This window comes from Rhipicephalus microplus, chromosome 3 (assembly GCF_043290135.1).
Source record: "Rhipicephalus microplus isolate Deutch F79 chromosome 3, USDA_Rmic, whole genome shotgun sequence".
Taxonomy (NCBI): Eukaryota; Metazoa; Arthropoda; class Arachnida; order Ixodida; family Ixodidae; genus Rhipicephalus; species Rhipicephalus microplus.
This window is the reverse complement of record NC_134702.1, coordinates 285,494,243-285,521,441: the sequence shown is the minus strand read 5'-3', so window position 1 is coordinate 285,521,441 and position 27,199 is coordinate 285,494,243. Positions and strand designations below refer to the sequence as shown.

Sequence of the window (27,199 nt, the reverse complement as noted above, 5' to 3'; positions counted from 1 at the left end):
AAGAGCTTTTGCTATGCAGCGATCACGCGAGAAAACTGGATTCCCACCCGTGATTCTCACTAAGAGCGCGTAGATTTTTTCTGCTTACTTCATCAAAGGCAATGTAAAGCTTAGCGCAGACTAATGGCACAGAGGCGATACTCAGACGTTAAGACTAGTTGAAAACTGCCGGTCGCCGGGAACACATCAGTCAGGGTCGTCTTCCACCCTTGGCAGATAAGTGTACTGACGTCTGAAATGGGTAGGAAAACGTGAAAGCTAACACCGAAAATCCATCGCAAAGGTGTTTTATTTATAGTTTAAGCGATATTAATTATGTATGCTGTTCGAAACAGCACGAGACACAAAGTATATGGCCCGCTTAACATGAATCGAAGCGCAGTGTACGTCGTGATGTCCATATGTTTCGTTGTCGTTGCATTTGATTTTTTTTTTTGAAAGCGACACCGGAGATTGGGATCTTATCTGTGTAGAAATGGCTCATCGCCTGTTTTTCTGCTGCTAATGAACATCGCCGCATTCTATAGCTAATTTATATTTTAGGTGTGGACATGTACTGTAGGTTTAGGTGGGTTCAACTTGAAAGTTTGATTCATGAATATAGCTTAATTACTCTTGAGTAAACCATAATAGCTTGCCTGAGCCTGCAGCCACAGTTGATGTCAACACATCAGTACATTTTATAATTTTAAGTCACACAAACACTTCGGATCGCGAGCGATTCTGATTGCCGCTGATCTCTCTAAAAATCGCCCGGTGTGACACAGGCGCAGAAATACTAAGCTATTTACCCTGAGGTTGTATGCTTAGACAAAAACACAAATATGTTCGGGGTTCAACAGGAAGAAGGTTTTCAGTTATAGTCGAAAAGCTGAATTGAACAAGTTCACCATGAATCAAGCAACTCTTCTCCAACATGTCGACGATATGGGAGCACTTTGAAGACGCGGACAAGAAAGACAGGTACGTGTGCACTGTCAATTCCCGGTTCGCATCTTCAAAACGCATCCACATCGTCGACATGCAGAACCAACTGGCCCAATTAAGTACGCTGACAAACTTCTCCTGCAATTTATGCATTTTCTGTTTGTATAGGTGCGACCTCTGTCAGATGTAACACGGATCAGGGGGCTGGGCTCATCGGAACGCCACGACGCATACTTTGTGCGGCACCTATCGGTCACGCCAGCCGTGTCACCTGCAGCAGTGGCTACACCTGTACCTGCCGTGTGCTACATCGAGCTACTTCATGTAGCCCCTAGACGTTGCTCCAAACACATCATAAGAAATGCGCCAGTAATAATATAGCATCAAACTCAAACACACCACGAAAACACCGCCGGGATCATTGAAAAAGCATTGCCGGAAGTGCCGCACAGGAAGTCTGCTGGGGTAGGCCGTTCGGCGTGAACCAGTTTGTTTACAAACAACGAAACTGTCTATAGCCTCATCTGTCGTCTTCCCTTGAGTGGCTAACGCAGAGTCTTACAATCCTTTGCTTTAAATATATTCCTCATTGCACCTCGGACTTCATGGACTACACCGAGTTCCCAAATATATGACACAGAACCATTGTGCTTTTCCCGATACCTCAAAGCACTTCATACCCATTGTATCCCCATAACGCTCTGTGCTTTATTATTGCAGCATTCTTCTTTCCCTTTAATGCCGATGTTTCTTCCTTTACCTCCATATATCTATCTTCCTCATTTATTTATACTTCGAGGTACTTGTACTCACTTACCCTCGGCATTTCTTGGCCCTGTATTGAGACCACCTGGTCTTCATGATCATTGAATACCATCAATTTACGTTTTGTTGCACTAAATCTTAGTCTCCCCTTTGACGCTCTCTTTCCTCAGCACCCAAGGCTCACAGATTTCCTGAATGTATGGGACCAGGATGCAGTAGGAATGTTAGGCTTCATTGTTAGTGTCACCCTTTGCAGATGGCAGGTGGGGGGTGTTGAGAAAGCTATTGCAGTGCCAATGGAAAGTTAAACGCATATCATATTTACTGTTCTCCAGGAATTCGAAAACTACAGCAATGTATACGGTGGCCACAAGCACGATAGGCCAGTTTTCCGGAACACTTCCACCGGAATGCTATCGCCCTGCATAGCAGTGAAATTGTGAAGAGCGAACAGTGAGGGAACATGACGCACCTCTTTTAATCGTGGCTTTCCTATCAATGAGGGCAAAACAGGGACGCACATGCTTGACGCTAGCGCACGCCAAGGCGTGATTACGATGGTAGCGGCCGATAGTAACGAGCTATGGTTCCTTGGCTGGGTGTTGCGGCCTGGGAACTTTAGACCACCCCTGTACATGCCTTTGGTTGGAACACACACAGAACAAAATATACGGTCTATTTTTAACATGGATAGACAGCTAATCAACATGTCAAAAGTATTTTATGAGAAAGCAGATACCTCCCAATGGAGTCGTAATATTTTTATTCTCAAATTTACATTTACAGGGGCTTATCACCATGATTTATGGGGCTCTTTGTTTCCGGTAGTAAATGTTGATAGAAGGGAACTGGCATACGAACAACGCACACATTGTCTTTCATGCAGTTAGGGGAGATGGGGAAGAAAGCAGAGGGCACAGAAGACACATTGGCCAATTCTGACCTGCAAGACTTTGTTCAGAGTGAACAAGATTTTAAAATGAGATTGTGCACGTCATAAAACAGTGCTTTTCTGATAGTTACTGTCTGCTGAAAGTTCTTCAAGATCTCATATAAGAAATATTTTGTAACATATGCCACAATTGTGCACCTCCAAAATTATGCATTGTTTAAACATACCTACATTACCAAAAGGCATGCAAGAACTCTTTGACAGCATGCAGCAGAATATAAATTTGAAGCACAAATGTTTGTCACAAAAGACCACCTCTTCCTTCTTAGTCGCAGTATGCAATGCATACCTGATCAACAGAAAACCTATGACAAAAATAGAGCTGTTGACTGTTTTACAGTTTTGCATGCTTATCACGGTATCACACAAAGACTGCCAGTTGAAGTAGACGACAGCTTCTTCATGCTGTTGCTTTACATGTCCTCCTGCTGCAATGTCATCAGTAGAACTGGACAGTGTGCAGGATGGGTCTCTGCGCTTTGGCCTCAAAGTCCTGGATCAGCTCATCAATGTCATTGTCCAGATCCTCCGAATCACTCATCTGCAACGAGGCAACCAAGAGGCTGCACTATGAAGCAATCATCACTTCCAGCGACATTTCATGTGACTAGAGGGCTCTCATGCTGGTATGAGAAATGTATGAGCAATGAAAATCGCTCCTACAACCAGCTAACCCACATTGAAAATTGCATCTATGTTGTCATCTCAGACTACTTTCGATAGAAACTTGTATAAGAAATTATTAAATGCAAAAAGTGGAAACAAAGTATTCGTTGTTCATATTGTTACATGATTTCGTCTGACTGAAAGAGGGCATAGTGGGGCATACCCAAGTAAGGTGCCTCAGACTGAGAGTGAAGAAGTGGACGTTGTCGGTGAGCTGCGTTGTGGCTGCGGACTGACAACAGTTATTTTCCACGTAACATTTTGGTGGAGGTGCTGGGTACTCTTCTGACAACGGAGCTACGCAGTGGATGCCTCCTTAAGTCTGCTACCATGGCTCCGGGTGAGGATACGGCTTCGCCACCTACCTCAGCAACGACAGCAACCCGGTACGTCGCCCTAACGCAACCCCGTGATCCCGGTACCTTTACTGGAGAGGACAACGCGAATGTGGACAAGTGGCTTAGCATGTACGAGCGCGTCAGCAAGCAATATGGCTGGGACCCAACCGTTATGCTTGCGAATGTCATTTTCTATCTTGACAAGACCCTTCGCATCTGGTTTGAGACCCACGAGCACGAAATCACAAGCTGGGAAATGTTTAAACAACAGCTCCGCGACCTTTTTGGCAACCCGTTAGGTCAACAGCTTGATGCCCGAAAGCAATTGGCTGTACGTACACAGACGTCCACTGAGCCCTACTTGACTTATATTCAAGACGTCTTAGCGTTGTGTCAAAGGGCCGATCCCAACATGACTGAGGCCGACAAGATTTCGCACGTTTTAAAAGGAATCGCCGACGATGCGTTCAGCCTGCTTCTATTTACCAACGTAACGACCATCGACGCCGTGATCAAAGAGTGCCGCCGTCTCGAGCAGGCGAAGAGTCGACGCATTTTGCAGCAGTTTCAGCGCCTACCCAACACCGCGGCAACGTCGTCTTGCGAAGCCACTCCTTGTCATCCGTCTACAACCGAAGACGTGACGCGCATCGTCCGACGTGAACTCGAGGCCGCTTACCCGGCTGCCAACAAACCGACGTTGCTCGACGCCTCAACGCCAGCTGTCGCCTTGATCCAGGCTGTTGTCCGCCAGGAATTCGCTAACCTTGGTATCCTGTCCACTGTACCCACACTGGATAATACTGGTCCCTCGATAGCTTCTGTGGACATGAGACGTCGCCGTCGGTACTCTATTCGAACCAGAAACCCGTCTGAATGGCGAACAGCTGATGATAAGCCAATCTGCTTCCGCTGTGGTCGCGCAGGACACATCGCTCGTTACTGCCGCAGCCAATGGCCATCTATGTCTTCTCTCTCGTACCCCGCTTACAGTAACTCATTCCGTCCACCAAACCACCGTTATACGACCCGCACTGAGTCTACAGCATTTACTGCCCCTGAGGACTACGGCCACCCTGTCCCGTCGTCGCCACCACCTCAAAGCCCCCCTTCTCGTTCAAATACGCGTCGCCGCTCTCCCTCGCCATCGTTCAACCGCCGCATGTCCCCGGAAAACTAGGCTGCGCAGCTTCTGGAGGTGAAGCTGCCCTGTCGACCTTACCCAAAAATCCTCTGTTGCCCTTACGTTTGAACCGGAACACCCTAGAAGTATATGTTGATGGCACACCTGTTGAAGCTTTGATAGATACGGGCGCTCACATCTGTATTATGAGTTTGTGTTTTCGTCGTCGCATGAAGAAGGTCCTCACGCCCCCCTTGAACAGTGTCGTCCAAGTTGCAGACGGTGCAACAGTCCCTGTCGTAAGTATGTGCACAGCTCAACTCACCGTAGCCGGTCATCAAGTGGTCGTCCTTTTTACCGTGCTTGCAACATGTCCCCACGACCTCATACTAGGCCTCGATTTTCTTACCGCCAATTCTGCTCTGATTGATTGCTCCACTAGTGTGCTCCGCCTTGAACTGCCACAAATCAGTGCCGCCCCGTACCAACCTACATGCCGATTACAATGCAGGAACTTTGTTCGCCTGCCCTCCAAAACTGTGACGTACGTCGATTTTCTGTGCTCACCAGCTGTGCCCGACGGTGACTATTACGCTACGCCTCTCACCGACGTACTCCTTGCGCACAATGTTGCAGTGCCCTATACAGTGCTCAGCATCACAGATAACAAAACTTGTCTACCTCTTCTCAATTTCGGCTACATGAATCATGTGCTTCCACAAGGCATTTCTGTGGCCCACCTGTGTCCGTTGCTCGATTCACAAATTGAAGTGCTTGCCTTAGACACACTTGTTTCACCGCAACGCACATCACTCGCAAAACATTTGGGCAGCCGTCAAATTGTAGACATGATCGTCACTAATCTTCCGCCTCCGCAAGTTGAAGCCCTACAACATCTTCTCGAGGCCTACCAGGATATTTTCGATTTTGGTGACCGACCTCTTGGGTAGACGTCCTTTGTCCAGCATTGCATACACACAGGTGATGCCAACCCTGTTCACCGCCGTCCCTACAGAGTGTCTGCTTTTGAGCGGAGCATAATTTAGAAGGAGGTGAACAAGATGCTAGCGAAGGACATTATTGAACCATCCTCCAGTCCCTGGGCATTCCCGGTGGTATTAGTTAAAAAGAAGGACGGATCGTGGCGATTTTGTGTGGACTATCGCCACCTTAACAACATCACCAAGAAAGACGCATACCCTCTGCCCCGCATTGACGACGCCCTTGATTGCCTCCATGGTGCCGCCTACTTTTCTTCCATCGATCTTCGTTCTGGTTATTGGCAGATTGCCGTGGACCCCATGGACCGAGAGAAGACGGCTTTTGTAACACCCGATGGCCTCTACCAATTCAAAGTCATGCCTTTCGGCTTATGTAATGCCCCCGCCACCTTTGAACGAATGATGGACTCCCTGCTCCATGGATTCAAGTGGTCTACGTGTCTTTGTTATCTGGATGATGTGATTGTGTTTGCTCTCACTTTTGAAGCGCACCTTGAGAGACTGTCAAAAATTCTTGATATATTCCGTCTCGCCGGCCTTCAGCTGAATTCATCCAAGTGCCGGTATGGTCGCTGTCGCATTACAATACTTGGACATATTGTTGACGCTTACGGCGTACAGCCTGACCCAGAAAAAGTTCGAGCTATGAAGGACTTTCCTGTGCCAAAAACCGCCAAAGATGTCCGCGGCTTTGTGGGGCTCTGCTCCTATTTTCGGCGGTTCATCAAGAACTTCGCGGAAATCGCTCGGCCCCTAACAGATTTACTCAAACCAGATGAGACGTTTACCTGGGGTCTCTCGCAAGCAGCAGCCTTTTCCGACCTGACCACTTTGCTCACTTCGACCCTACGGCACCGACCGAAGTGCGCACCGATGCCAGCGATTACGGAATAAGCGCTATGTTGGCTCAGCAACAACGTAGGCAGCATCGCGTGATAGCTTATGCCAGCAGGCTGCTGTCCACCTCAGAGCGTAATTATTCCATCACAGTGTGCGAATGCCTAGCGCTGGTGTGGGCAGTCGCGAAATTTCGCCCTTACTTATACGGCCGACCATTTATAGTTCTCACCGACCACCACGCTCTCTGCTGGCTCGCCTCCCTCAAAGATCCCACAGGTCGTCTCGCCAAGCTGGGCACTCCGCCTCCAGGAGTATTCTTACACCGTAGTGTACAAATCAGGAAAACTGCACAAAGATGTGGATTGTCTGTCACGCTACCCTGTGGCCGACTGCGATCCTACGAGCACTGATTCTGTGGGCTGCGTCCTTTCCATCTCCCAGCTGCTTCATCTCGGGGACGAGCAGCGTCGTGATCCGGATATCAGCCGCCTAATACAACAGCTCGAATCTTCACCGCAAGACGCTTTTGTTCGCATGTTTACCTCAAAGGACCACACCTTATATCGGCGTAATTTATCGCCCAATGGTCACGACCTACTTCTGGTCATACCAAAGCACCTGCATTCCACAGTCCTACGCGAGCTCCATGACGCGCCAACCGCGGGTCACCTTGGTCTCTCTCGCACATATGATCGTGTCCGCCGCCGCTTTTACTGGCCTCGCCTTTCACGCTCTGTACGTCGCTATGTCAACGCTTGTGAAATTTGCCAGCGGCGCAAAAAGCCGTCGGGACTCCCTTCCGGATATCTTCAGCCCATCGACATCCCATCGGAGCCATTCTTCCGTGTTGGTTTGGACCTTCTCGGTCCCTTCCCAACATCCGCCTCCGGAAACAAGCGGGTCACGGTGGCTATGGATTACGCGACCCCTTATGCAGTTACGCGAGCCATGCCAACAAGCTGTGCTACAGACGTCGCTGATTTTCTACTACGCGATCTCATTTTAGTGCATGGAGCCCCTTGTCAACTGCTGACAGACCGAGGCCATACGTTCCTTTCGAAAGTGGTTGACGATATCCTGCGTTCCTGCTCTACCCAACATAAGCTCACGACATCGTACCACCCCCAGACAAACAGGCTTACAGAACGTTTAAACCGCACCCTGATAGACATGCTATCGAAATACGTCTCGGCCGACCATCGTGATTGGGACTTTGCACTACCCTACGTGACGTTCGCATACAATTCCTCCCGGCATGACACTGCCGGCTACTCGCCATTTTACCTTCTGTTTGGACGCAAACCAACATTGCCGTTGGATACCTTTCTGCCAGCCGCTGCGCAGACTACTTCTGAATATGCACGCGACGCTATTACCCGAGCTGACCACGCTCGTCAGCTTGCCCGCAGCAGATTAATGGCGTCCCAAGACTCGCAGAAGCATCGTTACGACGAGCAGCATCGCGACGAACACTTTCCAACAGGTTCCCTCGTTCTTCTTTGGTCCCCTACGCGACATACAGGCCTTTCAGAAAAACTTCTCTCTCGTTTCACGGCCCATACCGCGTGCTTAGACGAGTGACTGACACTACATATTGCCGCGAACGTAATAACAGACAGCGACGAAACGACGTCTTGCTTGCCCTCAGACCAGGACGCAAAAGCCCTCTTCTTTCTTCACTTCAAAGGGATTCCGCCTACAGTTGATGGCTCATACCCATTACCTGTGACATTACTCCCTCTCCTCGAAAAGCATCGGCTCGATGCTGGTAATGAGCGATGAGAAAAAAAAAAGAGAAAGAAAAGATGCTACCATGGAACCCAACGACTCCGTCGTAAGGGAGAAAAAAAAATGGGCTGGCGTCCTAGAAGTACTCAATAAAGAAAGGAGTAAGTACACAAGACAATAAAAAAAACCAAAGGGACAAAAAATAGTCATTGGATGGTAAGTTAGTCCACGTTCGATGGATGACGCGAGAAATATGGCTTGAGTCTTGACACGTGCACCACATCACTTTGTGGAAACCGACGGGAACGTCTTGAGGCGCCCTCAGGGAGAACTTCATACGTAACGTCACTGAGTCGGCGCAGAACTTTGTAAGGGCCGAAGTAGCGCCGAAGCAACTTTTCAGAGTGACCACGCTGTCGGATGGGAGTCCACACCCAAACTTCATCGCCTGGTTGGAAGGTAACCTCTCGGTGTGTAAGGTTGTAGCGGTGTGCGTCGGCAGTTTGGCGAGCCTGAATACGGCATCGGGCGAGTTGACGGGCCTCCTCGGCGTGTTGAGCGAACAATGCAGCGTCCGTGTTGAACATGCTCAAGTTGTTGGGAAGGAGCATTGCGTCGAGCATTGTGGTGACCTCTCGACCATGAACTAAGCGAAATGGGGTGAAACCTGTACTCTCTTGGACTGCTGTATTGTAAGCAAAAGTTACGTAAGGGAGTATATCATCCCAGTTCTTGTGATCAACGGCCACATACATTGACAGCATATCTGCAATGGTCTTGTTCAACCGTTCAGTGAGCCCATTTGTTTGGGGGTGATAACCCGTGGTTTTCCGATGTTCTGTACCACTTAGTCTCAGCACTTCTTGAAGCATCTCTGCGGTGAAAGCTGTACCACGATCAGTAATTATCACAGCTGGCGCTCCGTGACGAAGTACGATGCTGGTGACAAAAAACTGTGCAATTTCGGCTGCGGTAGCTTTGGGCAGGGCCTTTGTTTCGCTGTAACGTGTTAAATAATCGGTGGCAACCACAATCCACCGGTTTCCAGACGAAGAGGTGGGAAATGAGCCGAGCAAGTCAATGCCAATTTGATGGAATGGTGTCTTCGGCGTGGCGATAGGCTGTAATAGTCCTGCTGGTCGGACAGGCGGAGTCTTACGGCGTTGGCAGTCGCGGCATGTGCGGACGTACTGCTTGACTGTCTTCGCGAGGCGGGGCCAGTAGTATGAGCGGCGAATTCTTTCCAATGTGCGCGTGTAGCCAAGGTGTCCGGATGATGGTTCGTCGTGACAAGCATGTAAAATATCGTCCCGAAGCGAAGTCGGCGCAACCAGTAGGTAAGTAGCCTGGGTATGGTCGAAATTTTTCTTATAGAGGACTCCATCCGTGATGCAGAACGAGGCCAGCGAACGTGCAAAGTTTCGAGGAAGGCTGCGTTTTCGGCCTTCGAGGTAGTCAATCAGCGGGCTTAGCTCCATGTCGTCGCGTTGTTGTTGAGCCAAGTCGGTTTCTGACACAGAGGAAAGGAATGTATCGTCCTCTTCAATGCCCGCGTTCGTACTTCGAATTGGTGCACGCGAGAGACAGTCAGCGTCAGTGTGTTTGCGTCCTGACTTGTGAATGACTGTAACATCAAATTCTTGCAGCCGAAGGCTCCGGCGTGCTAGACGACCGGAAGGGTCTTTGAGGTTGGTGAGCCAGCATAAAGAATGGTGGTCGCTAACTACCCTGAATGGTCGACCGTATAAATAAGGGCGAAACTTTGTTATAGCCCAAACAACGGCTAAGCATTCTTTTTCTGTTGCAGAGTAGTTTTTCTCTGCAGATGATAGTGTTCGACTTGCATAGGCAATCACGCGCTCTACGCCATTTTGCCATTGAACCAGTACAGCTCCAAGTCCGACGTTGCTGGCATCCGTGTGTAGCTCTGTGGCAGCGCTATCGTCAAAGTGCCCGAGTACAGGTGGGGCTTGGAGATGGTTTCGTGGCGTGTCAAAGGCGTGATGCTGATCATGACCCCAAACAAACGGTACGCCGTCTTTCGTAAGTTCATTTAGCGGTTCAGCGATTTTAGAAAAGCCTTTGACGAAGCGTCTGTAATATGCGCAGAGTCCCAGAAATCGGCGGAGGTCGCGCTTGTTCGTTGGGACAGGAAATGCCGCAACAGCTTTCGTTTTCTCAGGGTCTGGGTGTATACCGGCGTGGCTGACGACGTGACCAAGAAATTTTAGTTCCTCGAATGCAAAGTGGCATTTCTCAGGTTTGAGAGAAAGTCCAGCTGTTCGAATCGCCTGAAGAACTGCCTGTAAGCGCTGGACGTGCTGCTCAAACGTGTCCGAGAAGACGACCACATCGTCAAGGTACACAAGACACGATTGCCATTTTAGCCCAGAAAGAACCGTGTCCATCATTCTTTGAAAAGTAGCTGGTGCCGAGCATAAGCCGAAGGGAAGGACCTTGAACTCGTAGAGTCCGTCAGGAGTAATGAAGGCGGTCTTTTCGCGGTCGCGCTCATCAACAGATATTTGCCAATAGCCGCTGCGTAGATCCATGGAAGAAAAGTAGCGAGCATTGCGAATGCGGTCCAGCGAGTCGTCTATTCGTGGTAAAGGATACACGTCTTTCTTCGTGATCTTATTCAACTTTCGGTAGTCGACGCAAAATCGCAGAGTACCATCTTTTTTCTTGACTAACACAACAGGGGACGCCCAGGGACTGGTCGATGGCTGGATGACATCGTCCTTGAGCATCTGCTGGACCTGTTGGCGTATAACGTCTTGTTCTTTTTGCGAGACCCTGTAGGCATGCTGTCGAATGGGTCTCTCGGTAGGCTCGGTGATGATATGATGCTTGGCAAGCGGTGTTTGGTTAACTTTCGAAGTCGTAGCGAAGCAGTCCCGAAATGAGCCGAGTAGCTTCAAAAGACGTTCCCGTTGTGCAGACGGTAGACCCTGGTTTACGTCCAGAGTGCTTGCAAATGTCATGGCGGAATCGTCGCACGACGAAAGAGCAGATAATGTTGAGGGACCAGGGACGTCGGCAATATCCTCAAGGTATGCGATCGCAGTGTGTTTGGTAAGATGGCGATACTCCTCGCTGAAATTCGTGACGAATAGGCAAGCCTGCTTTCTGCTGGGCTGAACAATACCTCGGGCAACGCAGATTTGTTGTGCAAAAAGTAGGGACAAATTTCCTTCTGCAATTACAGCATCGGGGACGTCTTGGTCACATTCAACGTTGATAAAAAGGCTGCTGCGGGGAGGCAGAGTAACAGATTCGGAGGATACACGTAGGGCAGCCTTCGATGAGCGGGCGTTTTCCGGTTCAGGATGAAACGGGTCCTCGAACGACACCTGCAAGTCTCGTAGGTCAATAATTGCGCCGTGTTCGCGAAGAAAGTCCAGCCCCAGAATGAGTGGACGGGAGCACACAGGTAATACGAGGAAAGACCCTGTGAACGTCGAAGCATGGACTCGAACACGGGCTGTGCACATTCCAGTAGGCGTGACGAGGTGGCCCCCTGCCGTGCGCAACGGTGGTCCTTGCCAAGGGGTAGTTACCTTCCTCAGTTGGGATGCTAGGGTGCTGCTCATAACTGAATAATCGGCGCCGGTGTCGACGAGGGCAGTGACGACGTGATTATCGACGTGTACGGTGATGTCGGCGGAAACAGTCTTATGACTTTCGGAAACGACTGGAAAGTCAGAACGGTCTTCGTCGGATCTTTGCGTCGAAGGAGGCTCTTTGACAGTTCGTTTGGACGCGGCTTCACCCCCAGGAGCCGCGGTTTCTAGTTTCCCCTGTGGGGACTCGGTGACCGGCCTCTGAAAGGAGCATAAGATGACGAGGGAATGCTAGGTGACGTGGGGCGGCGAGGTGATGGTGATCTTGAAATGGGGCGTTGACCAAGGCGAGGAGCTTGCTGGCCCGTAAGGTACGCTTCAATGTCGCGGGGACGCTCACCGTAACGCGGGCACCGAGCATCAGGGTGAAAGCCACGGAGACCAAGTTGGCGGTACTTGCAGTTACGGTAGACGTGACCCGCTTCGCCACAGTGGTAGCAGAGTGGTCGGTTATCGGACGTACGCCACACGCTGGCCTTTGTGGCGTTCTGCCGCGATCCAGACGAACGATAAGTTGGTGCACTCGGAAACCTTGAGGCGGGTGGTGGAGTCGAAGAGGTGCCCTGGAATCGATGGCTAGCCTGATCCATTCTCTCCATGGTGGGATCAGGGCCATGTGGTGCAGGAGATCGCAGAGCCGCCGCATAAGTCAGTACAGGGGCCTCAGGCCTTGTTGGCGCGAGTGGGGTGACCACCTGTCGGATCTCATTTCGGATTAAGTCTGTGAAAGCACTTACGGGTGGTTGGGGTCCCGCTGCTTGGAGTTGGCGCAGCTCGTCCCGCACGACGCTTCTTATGAACTCAGAGAGGGCATGCCTCTCGCTGTCAGCCCCGATAAAGCATGCAGCAGGGGTCACGTCGTGGCGTTCATACTGTGACGACCTATACTGGAGAGTACGCTCCATTGTGGTTGCCTCATTTATGAACTCTGCCACAGTCGTCGGTGGATTGCGCACAAGTCCGGCGAAGAGCTGCTCTTTTACCCCACGCATTAAATGCCGCACCTTCTTTTCCTCGGACATTGCAGGGTCAGCACGCTTGAAGAGTCGCAGCATGTCCTCGACAAACATCGAAACTCTCTCGTTGGGTCGTTGGTTCCGAGACGAGATAGCCTGCTCTGCTCTTTCTTTCCTTTCAGTGCTGCGGTACGCATCACGAAACTGTCGGCTGAACTCATGCCAAGTCGCAAAGGAACCCTCGTGATTCTCGTACCACGTTTTGGCAGAGTCTTCTAATGCAAAGTAAACTCTCCGCAGCTTGCGAGCTTCATCCCATTCGTTGATGTTGGCAACTCGATTGAAGTGGTCAAGCCAGTCGTCAACATCTTCATAAATATCTCCATGAAATGAGCGTGGTGTTTGCGGCGCATGAAAAACATGCGGGAGAAAAGAATAGGCGTCGTTGGTTTGACTCGCCTGGTTGTTAGTAGAAGTTGCCATCTCGTCTTGAGAGAGGGGACCGTACTCGGGAGATTGTCCTCGCAGGCGGCGACTGCTTCTTGCCGTGGGAGCTGTAGCTGTCTCCAAGTAGCTTGGTGTGTCAGCTGAAAATCTGCAGCCAAGGCGCATTTACCCAGCACCTCCACCAGTGCCGCGAACGTAATAACAGACAGCGACGAAACGACGTCTTGCTTGCCCTCAGACCAGGACGCAAAAGCCCTCTTCTTTCTTCACTTCAAAGGGATTCCGCCTACAGTTGATGGCTCATACCCATTACCTGTGACAATATGAAATTGTCCCTGATAATCCATCAACCTCTTCCGCTCTGCTGTCAAGGAACATCGTCCACGTATCAAGGCTCAAGCGTTACCACACTGCTCCTGTGGCCCCGTAAACTCGCCGGGTCGGCGCTTTTGCCGCCGGGGGTCGTGTTACGTGATTTCGTCTGACTGAAAGAGGGCATAGTGGGGCATACCCAAGTAAGGTGCCTCAGACTGAGAGTGAAGAAGTGGAAGTTGTCGGTGAGCTGCGTTGTGGCTCTGGACTGACAACAGTTATTTTCCACGTAACAATATCAAGTAGTGATAAACACATGCTTAAAACAAATGTCAAATTCTATAAGGAGTGCATTCTCACGACTGATATTGCCGCACTTTTTCAAGTTATACTGTCCCACCCAACCGAGTTCTTGAATGAAACATAGTATGTTAATCTTGTTACAACATACCTGTTTGCAAAAGACATCTACAATGGTACTGGTATACCAACCTTGTCATCTTTTACAGTATTCCAGCTTCATATGCAATAGATTCTGTTATAATATTGTAGGTATACTCACGTACTATAAGGCCTTGATGTGATGCTTTTACTTAACAGCATAAGAGAATTGTTAGTGTAATTAACTTTTTCTATGCTGCTTCTTATACTTAAATGCATGCACTTTCCTCTTTGTGATGTAGTTTTGCAATGCAGTTTCGTTACCACAGATCTTTCAAAAACAATAAACTAAATTTGAGCAAACACCAAAAGATGGTGATCCCATTTGAGCAAGACAAGTAACAAGCAAAAGAAAATTTTGCCCTTTTAGGGAGTGCTGCACATACAAACTAGGTTATTGAAATATATCTATCGCTGTATTGACACCTTAAATATTATGACGCCTCAAATGTTAATTTTGTTGGTTAGCATGCAAAAAAGTTACGCTTTATCTCGCAAGCATGGTAGTAGCACTTTTGTGCAAGTACTCATATCATAGATAAATGCCGGACGACTAGTGCTGGCCCGCCTTCACAGGCCATTACAGGATGCTTAGTGCCCTCAAAGTTTCCAACTTTCCTATGATTTCCTGGGATTGTTAAAACTTGAAAATTCAATCTGCAATGAAGATGAAGCAACTGTAGGTGTGCTTGAAACATTCATGCATGCATTCTCTAAGGCATTGAGTTTCCTACAATGTTTACTCTGGCCCTGCCGTGGTTCAGCCACAATGAGAATGATAGGCAATACAAGAATTTGCCTATTTTCGTGCTTGTAAGCATTGCACAGACTTGTGCCTTCGTTTATTGTTATGCTTTGGTTTTGTTTCAAATAAAAGAATGAACCATTGTGAACTTCTAGAGCCGGATTGTATCGGTGAGCCTAAAAAGGTCAAGGAGGTGAAGTGTAATTGCTTAACATTTGCTGAACTTTGTCTCGCAGCGAAGCAGATTTAAGCCGCACAGGACCGGAGCCGAAAAAATAAAGTTTAGACAAATCCGTACACTGCCCATCATTCCATGCTCACTGCGGCACTATGCATTGCAGCTCCCATAGACATTAGCACCAGAGTTCCCTCTACTGTACTTATAGGAAACTCTATGCTCCTAGGAACTGCCTCTGGACAGATACTTCAGATTCCTAGACCTTGCCTTGATGGTTGGTAGTGAGTTGGGACCATGCACCCAGGTTACAGAAGGGTCTTCTGCTGTTCAGTGCGGTGCATACAAAACTGGCAAAATGCAGAGTTGCCATGGGAGTCTACAGGAGCGCTCTTGGCATGATCTATCCCTATCATGTGCAACGAACTATGGACCATGTCCCTGAAGGGAGCCCTGATGGGGTGCGAAGCAGCAGCGGTGCCCACGACGTTGAACCAGTCGAAATGGGCATCGACGTGAATGCTGGAATAACGGTTTGAAGTGAAACTCGGTGTAGCATTTACTCGGGTAAACGTTATGTTTGAAACGCAAAGACACTTGCGCTCGGCTTCCTTGGCTCCTTGGCTCACGCCTCCTCGGTGTCACCCCGTCGCCGTCTGCATTCTTGAACACAATTGGTGTTTTTGACTCATACCTCGTCGGTGTTGCTGGTTTCCCACTGCCAACACTTGCGTTAGGCTTCCCTGGCTCGTGCCTCATTGGTCTTGACGTCCCGATTCGAGAACGTGATTCGCTTCGCTAACCTTCGCAACACCAGCGACAGCCAAAAAGGTACACGAACACTAGTGGAAAGCATGCCGCGACGAACACTAGTGGAAGCATGTCGGCACAATCGCACTGTTCACATTGTCAGCGCCGGGAGATTCTCGAAGCGCGCACCCGCTGGCTTGCGATTTCTTTTCAGCCACAGATGAAGAGATGTGGCACGCGTGAGATGATGCCCACGTGAGGGGTAGGCTCAAGCGTTGCGTGCGGTGGAGAGGATGAAGCGAGAGAGAGCTGACACGTGGTGGGTGCACGGCAGGAGAGGGACAGGGATGTCGCCACGCATTGCTCGGAGGGCGTGAGCTTCTTGGTGGCACTGCTCCAACACCTGCGGCGAGGAGAGCAGTGCGGATGGAGGGACAGCGTTACACAGGCTAGTCAAAGAGCTGCCTCACATCTAAAAGCTTTGGTGCCCATGGTTGCAGTAAGCAGTGTATGAGATGTAACTCCCGTGTGCCTTAGCAACAAGGCTGCTATGCCAACTTTTTGAAAGAGCCCCCAAGAAATGTGCTCCACCAACGAAACACAAAACTTTAGTGATTCCACAAGTCCACAGCGTTCACGAAGACTGCGAGCAAAGTGGCCATAAGGCTTGTGTTTTCAGCTCCCAGGGAGAAGTCTAATCGTATGCGGAAAATAGTCAATCGAAAAGCTCAAAACACTGCATCAAAAGGCACATGACACAATGCAGCGATTGTGTAGACATCATTTCTTTGATGTACGGCCGTTCACATATTGGACCAAGTGCGTACAAAACTTGTGAACTATCGCCTTTGGAAGTATGCTTGTTAAGTGGGATCGTCGACAAGCAGCACCTTGACAGCACAATGTTTTTCCTGTGACCGCACTGCACATTTTGACAACTGCATCATCCTCCTGCTATATCCCACTTGGATGGAGCACAAAACAAACAGAGTGTTCACAATCAATAAGAAAGAAAACGCCTGAGTCACTGAGCCTCCAGCTGATTTGAACGGCATAGGCTTCCTTTTCCAGGTGGTTCACCCCTGAAAGCTGAGTGTCAAGCCGGGGTTCACCTGTGCCCAATTCTGGAACCGGTGGGTCTCCGGCGGCCCGTGGATTCGAACCCACGACCTCCCGCAGCCGGAGCGGACACTCAACCACGAGGCCACGGCTGCTGATCTACCTGAAATGGGGTGTCGCCAAAAGCACAACGCCGAAGAGGAAGGGCCACCTTGCAGAATAGAGTAATTAATGATTTTACAGTGTTCAGAGAATGCGTACAGGCCTTAGTTTTACTTGTGAATAGGTGGATAGCAAACAGCACATCGTCTGCTACGGTACTTCTGGTTCGAGGCCCATACCTTCGCTGCTTCAAGGTGCCTGCTCCGCTGTGTAATCGGGGAGAAAACAAGTGCAATATTGTGGCGCTTTTGTTCCCGCTTTTAGTGATTGTGTTTATCAATTCTTTTCATGAATTGTGACGTGATCTATCGATGTTGGATGTCAGGGAAGCTCGACAAATGTGTAACGTGAAGCATTTAGGAGCAGCGGGCGTCCAAAGCAACCGAAATGCGGGCAAGCGCGACCTCAAGTCTGGTGCTGCTAGTGACGCTGGTGCTTGCTGGCTCGTGTCTTTCGTCGTCGTCTTTCCTTCACTACATTTGCCCCTGAGGAATAGAGGAGCCATCCTGGCGACTTAAGGCATTGAGTATAGCCACCCGAAAATAATGTCGTGGGAGCAGGACGGTAGGACGAAAAACTCGATCACGTAGTGTGCATCTTAAATCGTAATCTGCACCGTGAACACAGCTAATGGCGCAATGCACCGAGAGCTGGCAGTATGGAGCATTAGTCCTGACAGCGGCGTCCTCAGCTTCTTTAGCTTGCGGCAGAGTCTCTCAGAAATGACAAAAACGGCGGCTCCTGTGTCAATAAGCGCTACGGCGGTGGTTCCTTGGGCGTCAGTGTCAATAAAATTTCGCGGCGAAACACGTGAAGGCCTTGGGCCGTCCGACCTGGAGCTTTTGCCTCCGAAGCTGCTGCAATCGGTTTCCCTCCTCGGTAGCGGAGCAGCGACGCATGGGGGACAGAGCGCGTCGTCGAGGAGATGGGGATCAGGCACTAAATAAGGAAGGGCGGTTATTCAAAATGGCAGTAAGTGGTGTGCTTGGCGATGGGGGATCAGGCATGGTCATCTTGTTGAAAAAAAGAAAATAGGTAGCGGCGGCAGTGGCGAGCGACGTGGCCAGTGACACCACAGGTGAAGCAGATGGGCCTGTTGCCCGGCATTAAACACATCTAGGCGGCGGATTGATGGAGGCGAAGGCGCTGCGTAGGGAAGTGGCGGCGCCAAATTCGTGGTCGGTGGTGAGGCGGGGATCGGCATCACAGGGTGGGCATAGGGCGACGGCTGCTGAGGTGGTCGAGAAGCGACTGCAGCGTAAGTAAGCGGCGCAGATACGGGTGGTTGCTGGGACATAGAAGGCAGTGCCTCCGCGATTTCGCTGCGAAGGACATGCTGCATGTCAGGGGCCAAGGTTCGCGCCCGTGCGTTCGTGAGAGGGAGCAATAAAAGCTGACGCGCTACCTTCCCACATATGAAGTCCTTGATAGTGGATAGCAGTGGCTGCTGGTTGGCATGGCGAGCAGTAAGCTGCAAGCTGAATATTGTGTTGGGTGCTGCTAAGGCTTGGCGTGCGATTGAGCGCTGCCGACGCAACTCATCGAAACTTTGACACAAGGACACCACTACTACGATAGTGGGGAGGGGGGAGGTACCTTGCGAGTAGCACCTGAAAAGCGTAGTCTTCGATGCCCTTGAGATGTGCTCGATTTTCTCCTCTTTGGTCATGCTGGAGTTGACATGGTTGCAGAGGTCAAGCACATCTTCAATGTAGCTTGCGAAGTTCTCACCGGGGAGCTGCGCCTGTTGACAGAAGCGCTGCTCTGCCCGAAGTTTGCAAGCCAATGGCCGACCGAAGATGTCCATAATGGAAGTCTTGAAGACGGGCCATGTGGGAAGGTCGCTCTCGTGGTTGTTATACCATAATGGAGCGATGTTTGTAAGATAAAACAGAACGTACCCAAGCTTCATTTGGTTGTCCCACTTGTTACTGGCACTGGTACGCTGGTACATTGATAGCCAGTCATCCACGTCCAAGTCCCCGGAGCCGATGAAGATGGGTGGCTCTCGCTGGCGATACATAGGGCCGCAGATTATGTGGACGACTGAGGGTACAGAATGGAGAGGGGTCTTGTTGGCCATAGTAGTAATGGGGTCACGAAGCGGGGGGAGCTTCCGGGAGTGAATGTCCAGGCTGGTACAGAGAATCCACATACCTCCACCAAATGTGACGTGATTTATTGAAGCTCGGCAAACGTGTAACGTGAAGCGTCAAGGAGCAGCAGGCGTCAAGCAGCCAAAATGCGGGCAAAGCGCGCGCTCGAGTCTGGCGCTGCTAGTGACGCTGGTGCTTGCTTTCTCATGTCTTTTGTCATCGTCTTTCCTTCACTACAGAATGAATAGATGATATTTCCCCTATTTCAAAGAATGAAGCGGGGAGTGGAATTGAGCAAACATGAGGAATTGTTGAAGAGGCAAGTTTTGAGCACAGCATGCGGTGACGCTTTAAAACACGCGGTAATCTTTTGGAAAACCACCTCGATTTAGTACTTTCGAGCACAAACGTCGACCTTTTCAAAATCACTCATGCGTGGGGGCACGTGGTGCCAAATGTCAACATACACACGATGACAACATGTATAAGTACACGTACCCTGACCGATCAAGTATGACAATGTAGTGTATTTGCATTACATACTCTCCATCGCCAACTGTCTGTCACTATCACAGAAACAGCTAAGCACATAAAAGACCCACGGGACAAAACAGCCGATCTATATAATAATAGTATAGTGGGACGTAAAGTGATCAAAGTTGCTGAAGAAGCAACGAGAAGTATGGAATGGAGTCTTTATTATGTCAGACTTGCAAGCTTGAAGTGCTGATAAGCTGCGTTATGCATGTTGAGTGCAAAGAATTTCGCATGTATTGCATACCTGCCAACCTGGCAACAGAGAAATTCGCAAAACCCTTGAGCGGGGAAGCGGGGGGTTATGGACTTTTGTTTTTAATTTGTAGCTGTGATGAATTTGCCTTTGGCGATAAGCATATCATGTTTTGCCACAATAAGTCAAGTCGACGGGCTGAACTATTTCCCTCAATTTTTAGCACCAAAAGAAAAAAAAACTAAATAACATCACGAAAAACAACAGAGGACGGGGTCCCAATCGCAAGCGACAACATTGGCGTTGCAGTCTCATAATAGCTTGGACTGGCCGAATATATGAGGGTAGGGTTTCCCACTAAGGTGAGACTAAGGTTGCCTCAAAGGGGGAGTGCAAATGCTCGCGTCATGAAAACAACTAGCAAAAGAATCTATTTCCGCCAAAACAACTCGCTTATGTCTTCACACGTAAATGGATGAGACGGCGCAGCTGGCTGCCGCGAAAGAGCGGACCAAAGCTTTGGCTTTGCTCGCTACTAGATTCTTTGGACAGGAACGCCAAACGCTGCTAGTTTTTACCGCCTTTAATCTATCGCTTCGTCGGTAACGTGCCTTCTGAGCTTGTAGATCGCTATTGCATCGCCCCGACTGTGGTTTTGTGCGCAGCGATTGCAGCAAACAGTAGTTTTTTTTGTTTTTTTTTTCAATCCACATGCCTTCAAAACTAAGTCGTTTTATGCTATCTATGATCACAACTGCCGGGGTTTTGTCCACAGAGTTTGCGGAAAACAGAGTTGCTTTCACAGGTCGAGCGTTTGCCGCGCGCACACTTTCAGAGATCTGTCTCTATAGATGATCGTGTCGAAAGACTGCGGTTTCGTTCACAGCAGTTGTGGCAATGACAACCACACGCAGAAGACTGCGTGCGCTGGTCGCACGCATACTTCTGAAGCTTGAAGCTTCGAGCACGCTGCTCTCGATCAGCCTCCTTTCAACGGTTTCGGTACTAACGTTCATATCACATGCCGCTATTAAGAAAAATGTTCGGAACACTCGAATTTCGGCCCAATGAACACATGAGTTTGGCTGAGGAATTTCACGAATTTGTACCTGCCGCAGTTTCACATCACTGAGACTCTACTGTAAGTTTAGATGAATGCCTCTCAAATTCGTTTATAATAAAATTGGGTAGGCTTACAAAAAGCCTGGAACGGACAGAGCTGCAACTTTTGTCAAAGTGGCCAGATCTCGCACACAAATTTCGATATTCGGGAGATTTTCCTAGCAACCGTACAAACGGAAGAAACGGTTGAAATCCGGGAGTCTCCCGGAAAACGCGGGAGACTTTGCAGGCATGTGATGATGATAAGACCAATACATATTGTTCTCTCCTGGTGGCGAAATATAGCACAACGCCGATTTTGTGGCCTCCGCAACTAGCTACGACAACGTCCATAGTCAATTGCGGAGGCCACACTATTTCACTAGATTTATTTTTTTTATTACAAATGAAATAGTGTTTATAATATTTCAGGCAAGATTCGTAAAATCGTAAGTGCGGTCGAAATTTGTACATTTTACAGAAAAGTCTGAAGGGTTGGCAGGTATGTAAGGCATTGCATTGAAACACAATTCATGTTTGAGTGCGTGACGAACATCTAATGCAAAGGGCCCGAAGGAGGCAGGATTGAATCTCGGCTACGGTGACTGCATGCAGGCGAAGATAATGCATGTCCTTGTGCTCATATTAGGGTGCCTGTTGCTAAAGGAGATGAACCACATTTCAGTTCTTCAGTAAGAAGCAGTTTATTATTGTCATTCACTATATAAAATGCGGGTTGATATTTTTGCAACACAAGATAAATTATTTTACTAATGAGCAACATAAAAACAAATGAGCGGATATTTCGTGATGCTGTGATGCGCAGAAAAGTCTTTGTATATGACAAATTATGCGCAATAACACCCTTTGCAGCAAAACAACAAGCATGTGTCCAGAGGTGCATGCCGCTTGAATGAAAGTATGGCCACTTACACGATTATAAAAATTAACTTTTTCGTAGAGACTGCATTTGTTATTAATCGAAACAGCATAGCACTCCAATTTTGTCAGAAATGGGAACCGCGAGTGCTGAATGGAACACACAGAGAGCGACGGCATTGGCGAGAATGCCCATTCCGCGGCATGGCACTTCAAACCGGAAGTCGATGCAGACCGTCAGCGTAGCCTACAATTCTTTGAGTAAGTCACGATTTTGCTATCCACCTATTGCCTGTTGAAAAACAGTTGCAATTTCGAATAAAATAAACTCTCTAGCTACTAATAGTTCAATGTTTCTAAGCTAAAATTTAATAACTGTAAACTGACCCGACGTGTCCGGACTGATTCCGTTCTTTCCTCATAGGTGACTGTTCAGCCAGCTCCGAAGCTACTGCCTTTTTTTAGCAATGTCCCGTGCTGAAACAACTGTCTCTTCTTCTTTTGCACGAGAAATATTCACACAGTGTACACATATATACCGATGGCTCCACGAACCACCAGTGTTCGTCAGGTGCAGTAGTTGTCCCAGCAAGAGGTGTTACCATCAGCTTTAGGACTGACAACTTCACAGCATCTACAGCAGCGGAACTAGCTGCTTTGCGCACTGCACTTTGTGTGGTCAATCTGGAACCACCGCAACAATGGTAGATTTCCAGCGACTCAAGGGCTGCCCTACAATCTGTGCTCTCAATCTCAGCAATGCGTCGCGGGCCGTACAAACAGCTTGTTTTTGAAATTCGATGCCTTCTCCACACTTCACACGAGAAAGGGCATCATGTGATGTTTCAGTGGCTGCCAAGTCACTGGGGCATCATAGGGAACGAACAGGCCGATACTGCCGTGCGGGCAGCTCTTGAAGGACAGGAGAAGAAGCCATACCACTTTTGCGGACCGATGCAGCCAGTAATCTTCGACGACTTGCGCGTGAGGTCACGTTTTCACTATGGTTTCCACCAAGCAACGAGACGAATCGTCAACACCACCTGTCCTCTTTGATGGCTCTCCGCATGCCCACTGGGCTCGACCGAAGAGAAGCCACCCTTCTTCATCGCTTATGGCTAGGAGTAGCATTTACAAAATCTTATTCCTTTGTCATAGGAATGGCGGACAATGCTCTCTGCGATGCTTGTCATTGCGAAGAGACGCTACACCACATCCTGTGCGACTGTCCGTTATATGACATCCAGAGACAGTCACTGGCATCCTTTCTTGCGCGCATCGACAACAGCCAAATCTCTGTGGACACTATTCTGTCGTCAAGTGCCCGAGAGGAGACATTGCAAAAGAAGGTGACAAAAGCTCTGTTTGAAATTCCTACACGACACAGACTTGAACAAGCGGCTGTAATAGCAGTGTCACACACTGCGAAAGACAAGACTGGACAATGACTAAGCGTGCGCGCGTGTGCTGCCGAATGTGCTGTGTTTATCTCTCTTCCCTCTTTGCTCTCTATCTTTCATCTCCCCCTCCCATGCGTAGGGTAGCAAACCGGCTGCCTATAGGCTGGTTAAACTCCCTGCCGTTCTTTTCCTCCTATTTTTCTTCCCCCTCTCCATCGTCTATCTTCCTGTCATTCTTGTTGCTGCGGTGTTTTTTCCACTGGTTCGGCAGACCTTGCACGGTCTGCGTGCTAGTTCCAGTTTAGCATTTAATAATTCCAGGTGTTGTTTGAATTACCTTACCAAGTGTATACTCGGTAAGGTTCCAGTTCAGCATTTAATAATTCCAGGTGTTGTTTGGATATGCCAGGACAATAAGAACTGTCTTTTTGTGCGGCTACCTTCCGTGTTGGTGACCCAGGCATCGCAGAAATTGATGCGATAGTTTATCTTTTCGCTGTCTCCTGCAAGAGCGTTCCTTGCAGCATTGAAGCTAAGCACGTCATTTTGATGTTGCCGTACTCTTTCGGGAAGTTTTTTAGAAGCGAAGCTTCTTAAAGCGGCACTCGTTCATCCCTTGTCGCAGTAACATGTCTTACGCTTTGACCTGCAAGGTGGTGTCGGTAGGAAATTTCTCCTGCGCGTTGTTTAACAATAAAAAATTCACAGCGTGCACGTTAACTAAAAGCCGAATTCTCCTGTCTCTCATTCCCCATTAGCAGCCATTGGCATGTACATTGAGCACTATCTGACAAGAAAGGGTTGCCATGTTGTACTCGCTGGGCGTAACCTCCTTGGTTTTAGAGAGGTTTAGCGAGTGTTGGGTCCCAGTGCCATGAATACAGTGAACTAGTTTATACCATGAACTTGAGGTGGTTAAAGGTGGGAAGTAGACACGAAGCGCAAGCCGTAAGAAAGTCTGCGTGTGCACCTCTTGTTTAGTCCTTGCAATGTCCACTGGACGGCGGTGCTTCTATATGCGGAATATATGATGAAAAGATGTGAGGTGGTGATATTTGGAGTGTTGACTAGATGGACGAACGGACACACAGACAGATGCATGGACGGACGCACGGATGGCTGCACGAACAGATGAACGCATGGACGGACGCAGGTGCGGTTGCATGGACAAACGCAGGGATGGACACACGAACAGATGCATGCACGGACGGGCGGATGGATGCACAGACGGTCACACAGGCGGACGCATGAGCGGACGGAAGCAAGAACGAATGGACGGAGGGATGCTTCGCCCCACTCTCCATCATTCACCCCATGAATATGCTGCGATTTTTTTGTTTCACCAATGTAAGTGGCGTGACAGTTTGTGCATGGAACAATGTATACTAGCCTGGGAAATCTTTCTTTTGGCAGCCCGTCTTTAGGTCGTGGCAAGATTCGCCCGATTGCTGAAACGTGTTTGCGTGCCACCTGAATGCCATCTTTTACCAGCACCCTTTACAGTTGCTTGCTGATTGCCAAAACGTATGGGTCACTGGATCAACTGAACCTTTTTCATGGTCTGTATGTCTCGACCTAACCATCTCTGTATGCTGCGTATCACTGTAGCTGATTGTTTTGATGAAGACGCAATGATGTTTTGATGGGTCGTTCAATGTGCATTATTAAAGAAGCAACATTAAAGGTATTACTTTTTCTTGAAATGAATAAAACAAAAAACCAATAATGCACACCCTTAGTTTATGATTCCATTTTTGTCAAAATGAAACATGACTGGCAGTAGAATATTTAAATTACTTAGTTACTGCTAATTACTATATATTACTGAAACAAATACAAACCAACACATATTTTTTTAAATGTACGATTGAGTGCCTTGAAATTACGCTATGTGAATTTCACACATTTGTAGACAGTGCATCATAATTTCTGCCTGAAGGGGATACCTATGGCGGTTGCAGATGACAGCGCTTTGACTCAGTTCACCAGACTTTCCATTTCTGACCTTCTGGAGATGTAGCAGTGCTTCTCCAGCATGTATTGCACCTTCAATAATGGAGTGTGGGGCTACATATACTTACCATCTGTGCCATCTCGCAGATGAGAAATGCCCCTATTGTGGCTTCCTCGTGGTTATCCTGGATGTCCAAGTTGATGATGTGCACAGGAGAGTTGTCACAAGGTAACCGGTTGGACAACTCTGCATTGCCACAATAGAGAATCATCCCTGTCCTTCCTCTCATCAAGACTTTCCTCACATTTGATAGACATAGAATGAAAACACACACACATAACCCACCTACTTCAGTACAAGTCAGCATACAATTATGGCCTGGTCCATTAAGGAGGGCACCAAGCATGCCCTATACCTTTGGCCAGTGAACCTGCCTCATCCCCGTTTAAAGTGCATGGTTACGAGAATAATGGTGCACCACGCAGGAACTACTCTGATGTTGCAATGCAAGCACTGCCCCTCCCCACCATTCCGAGAAGCCTTCACTATAAAGCTGGTTTTCCTTTAGATTAGAGCAATGCTGGGGGGCATGCCTATGCAATTGGTTGCACAACTGCCAGTACGGCTCTTTAAAAAAAAATGTTCCAGTGGTGGAACAGCCAAGTGAATACATACTTGGAGCATAATGCTGATTTGGAACAGGTATTCCAGCTTTTAGAGCACTGACAGCACATTCGTTATGTAGTGTATCTGCATTAATTGTTGTATGACCATGCAGAGCAACAAGCATAAAAAAAAATGCGCCCACCTCCCCGAAGGGGATTCTGAAGAAATGCGAATGCATTGTGCCCATGATGGCGCTTTGCACGTGAGAACCCAGCGTTAGAATAAATGTTTTTTTTTTTCTTACACTGTGCAGCCAATTACGTTGTTCGCGTGTGGTGTTTTTCTGTCGCGAGGAACGCGCTAAGCGTTTCCAGCTCTAATAGCTAGCGTACACGGTTAAAAAATGCCGGCAGCACAAACGCTACACACATTTCAAAGACACTGCATTGAGGTAGTGGCAAGTCCCGTTCAAGTCAAGGAAGTGGGAGGTCCGGTTGCTAGAAGCGACGACAAGCGCGCGTGCCTTCAGCTGTTGCTGACAGTTGCCGACGCCGAAGCGTGACATGGTGGGGGTTCCGATTGTTAAGGAGCAACAGCGCGCGCCCGCAGCTGTTTCTATGGGAGAGAGCGATGAGCAGATCCTGATGGACGCCTGACAAAGAAATGCACTTGCACTTAAAAAAGAGCTTTTTTGGGAAGATTGGGCCTCCCGTATTTTTATCAACAAAAACATTGTGAAATTCATTTTAACGTATTCTACTTCAGTTTTCCATTCGCACTGTGGATACTTGCGCACAAGTATCCACAGTGTGAATGCAAAACTGAAGTATAATACGCTAAAATGAATTTCACAATGTTTTTGTTGATAAAAATACGGGAGGCGCAATCTTTGTCCCTACTTTGAACCACATGATCTAAAGCATTGTCTCCGAGATGCGGCACACAGCAATTCATCTGTAGAGCAGACGACGAATGACAACTTGCCCTAAAGCGTGTTCTTCAGTCTAATGCAGCAGTCTTCGTGCCCCAAATGATAAAAATTTGTTATGAATCATTTATGAACTCATTCAACATTCAATTCTTTTACCCAACGTGTTGCAAACACATGGCCATCACAGCAGCTCCATCTGTGTGTCAGTAATGGAGAGGCACCACATATTAGAAGTCTCAGTGCTCTACGTATAAAAGTGAATTCAGATACTGTAGAATACCGTGTTCAAAATAGTTACTCCTATCTGCTAAAACAGCCTCTCTTCACCAAATGCGGTCACATTTACTCGCATTTGAAGCTTATTGCCGCTTTTCCGTTTCGATTTCTAGATTTCTCAACTTATCAGCGCATTCTCGAAAAGCTCTGATTTGTACCACAAATATTGTCGCTAAAAACAAAATAATGCAACATGTTTTTCTATATTACTGTATG

At 48.5% G+C, this 27,199-nt stretch overlaps 1 protein-coding gene across 6 annotated transcripts in view; it reads right to left on the bottom strand.

Annotated features, from left to right (window-relative positions):
- Positions 1–27,199, bottom strand: part of Ssu72 (Ssu72 CTD phosphatase) — a 137,972-nt gene that overhangs the window by 69,343 nt on the left and 41,430 nt on the right. For 5 of the 6 annotated variants that reach the window (XR_012894579.1, XM_075891082.1, XM_075891080.1 and 2 more), the window contains one exon: positions 25,298–25,416. Coding sequence is in view for 5 of the 6 variants with exons in the window: in XM_075891082.1 (XP_075747197.1) it covers positions 25,298–25,416 (119 nt within the window). In the remaining variant the exon portion in view is untranslated. Of the gene's footprint in view, positions 1–2,438; positions 3,186–25,297; positions 25,417–27,199 lie in introns of those variants that run through there. The other variant, XM_037419131.2, reaches the window with a different exon arrangement.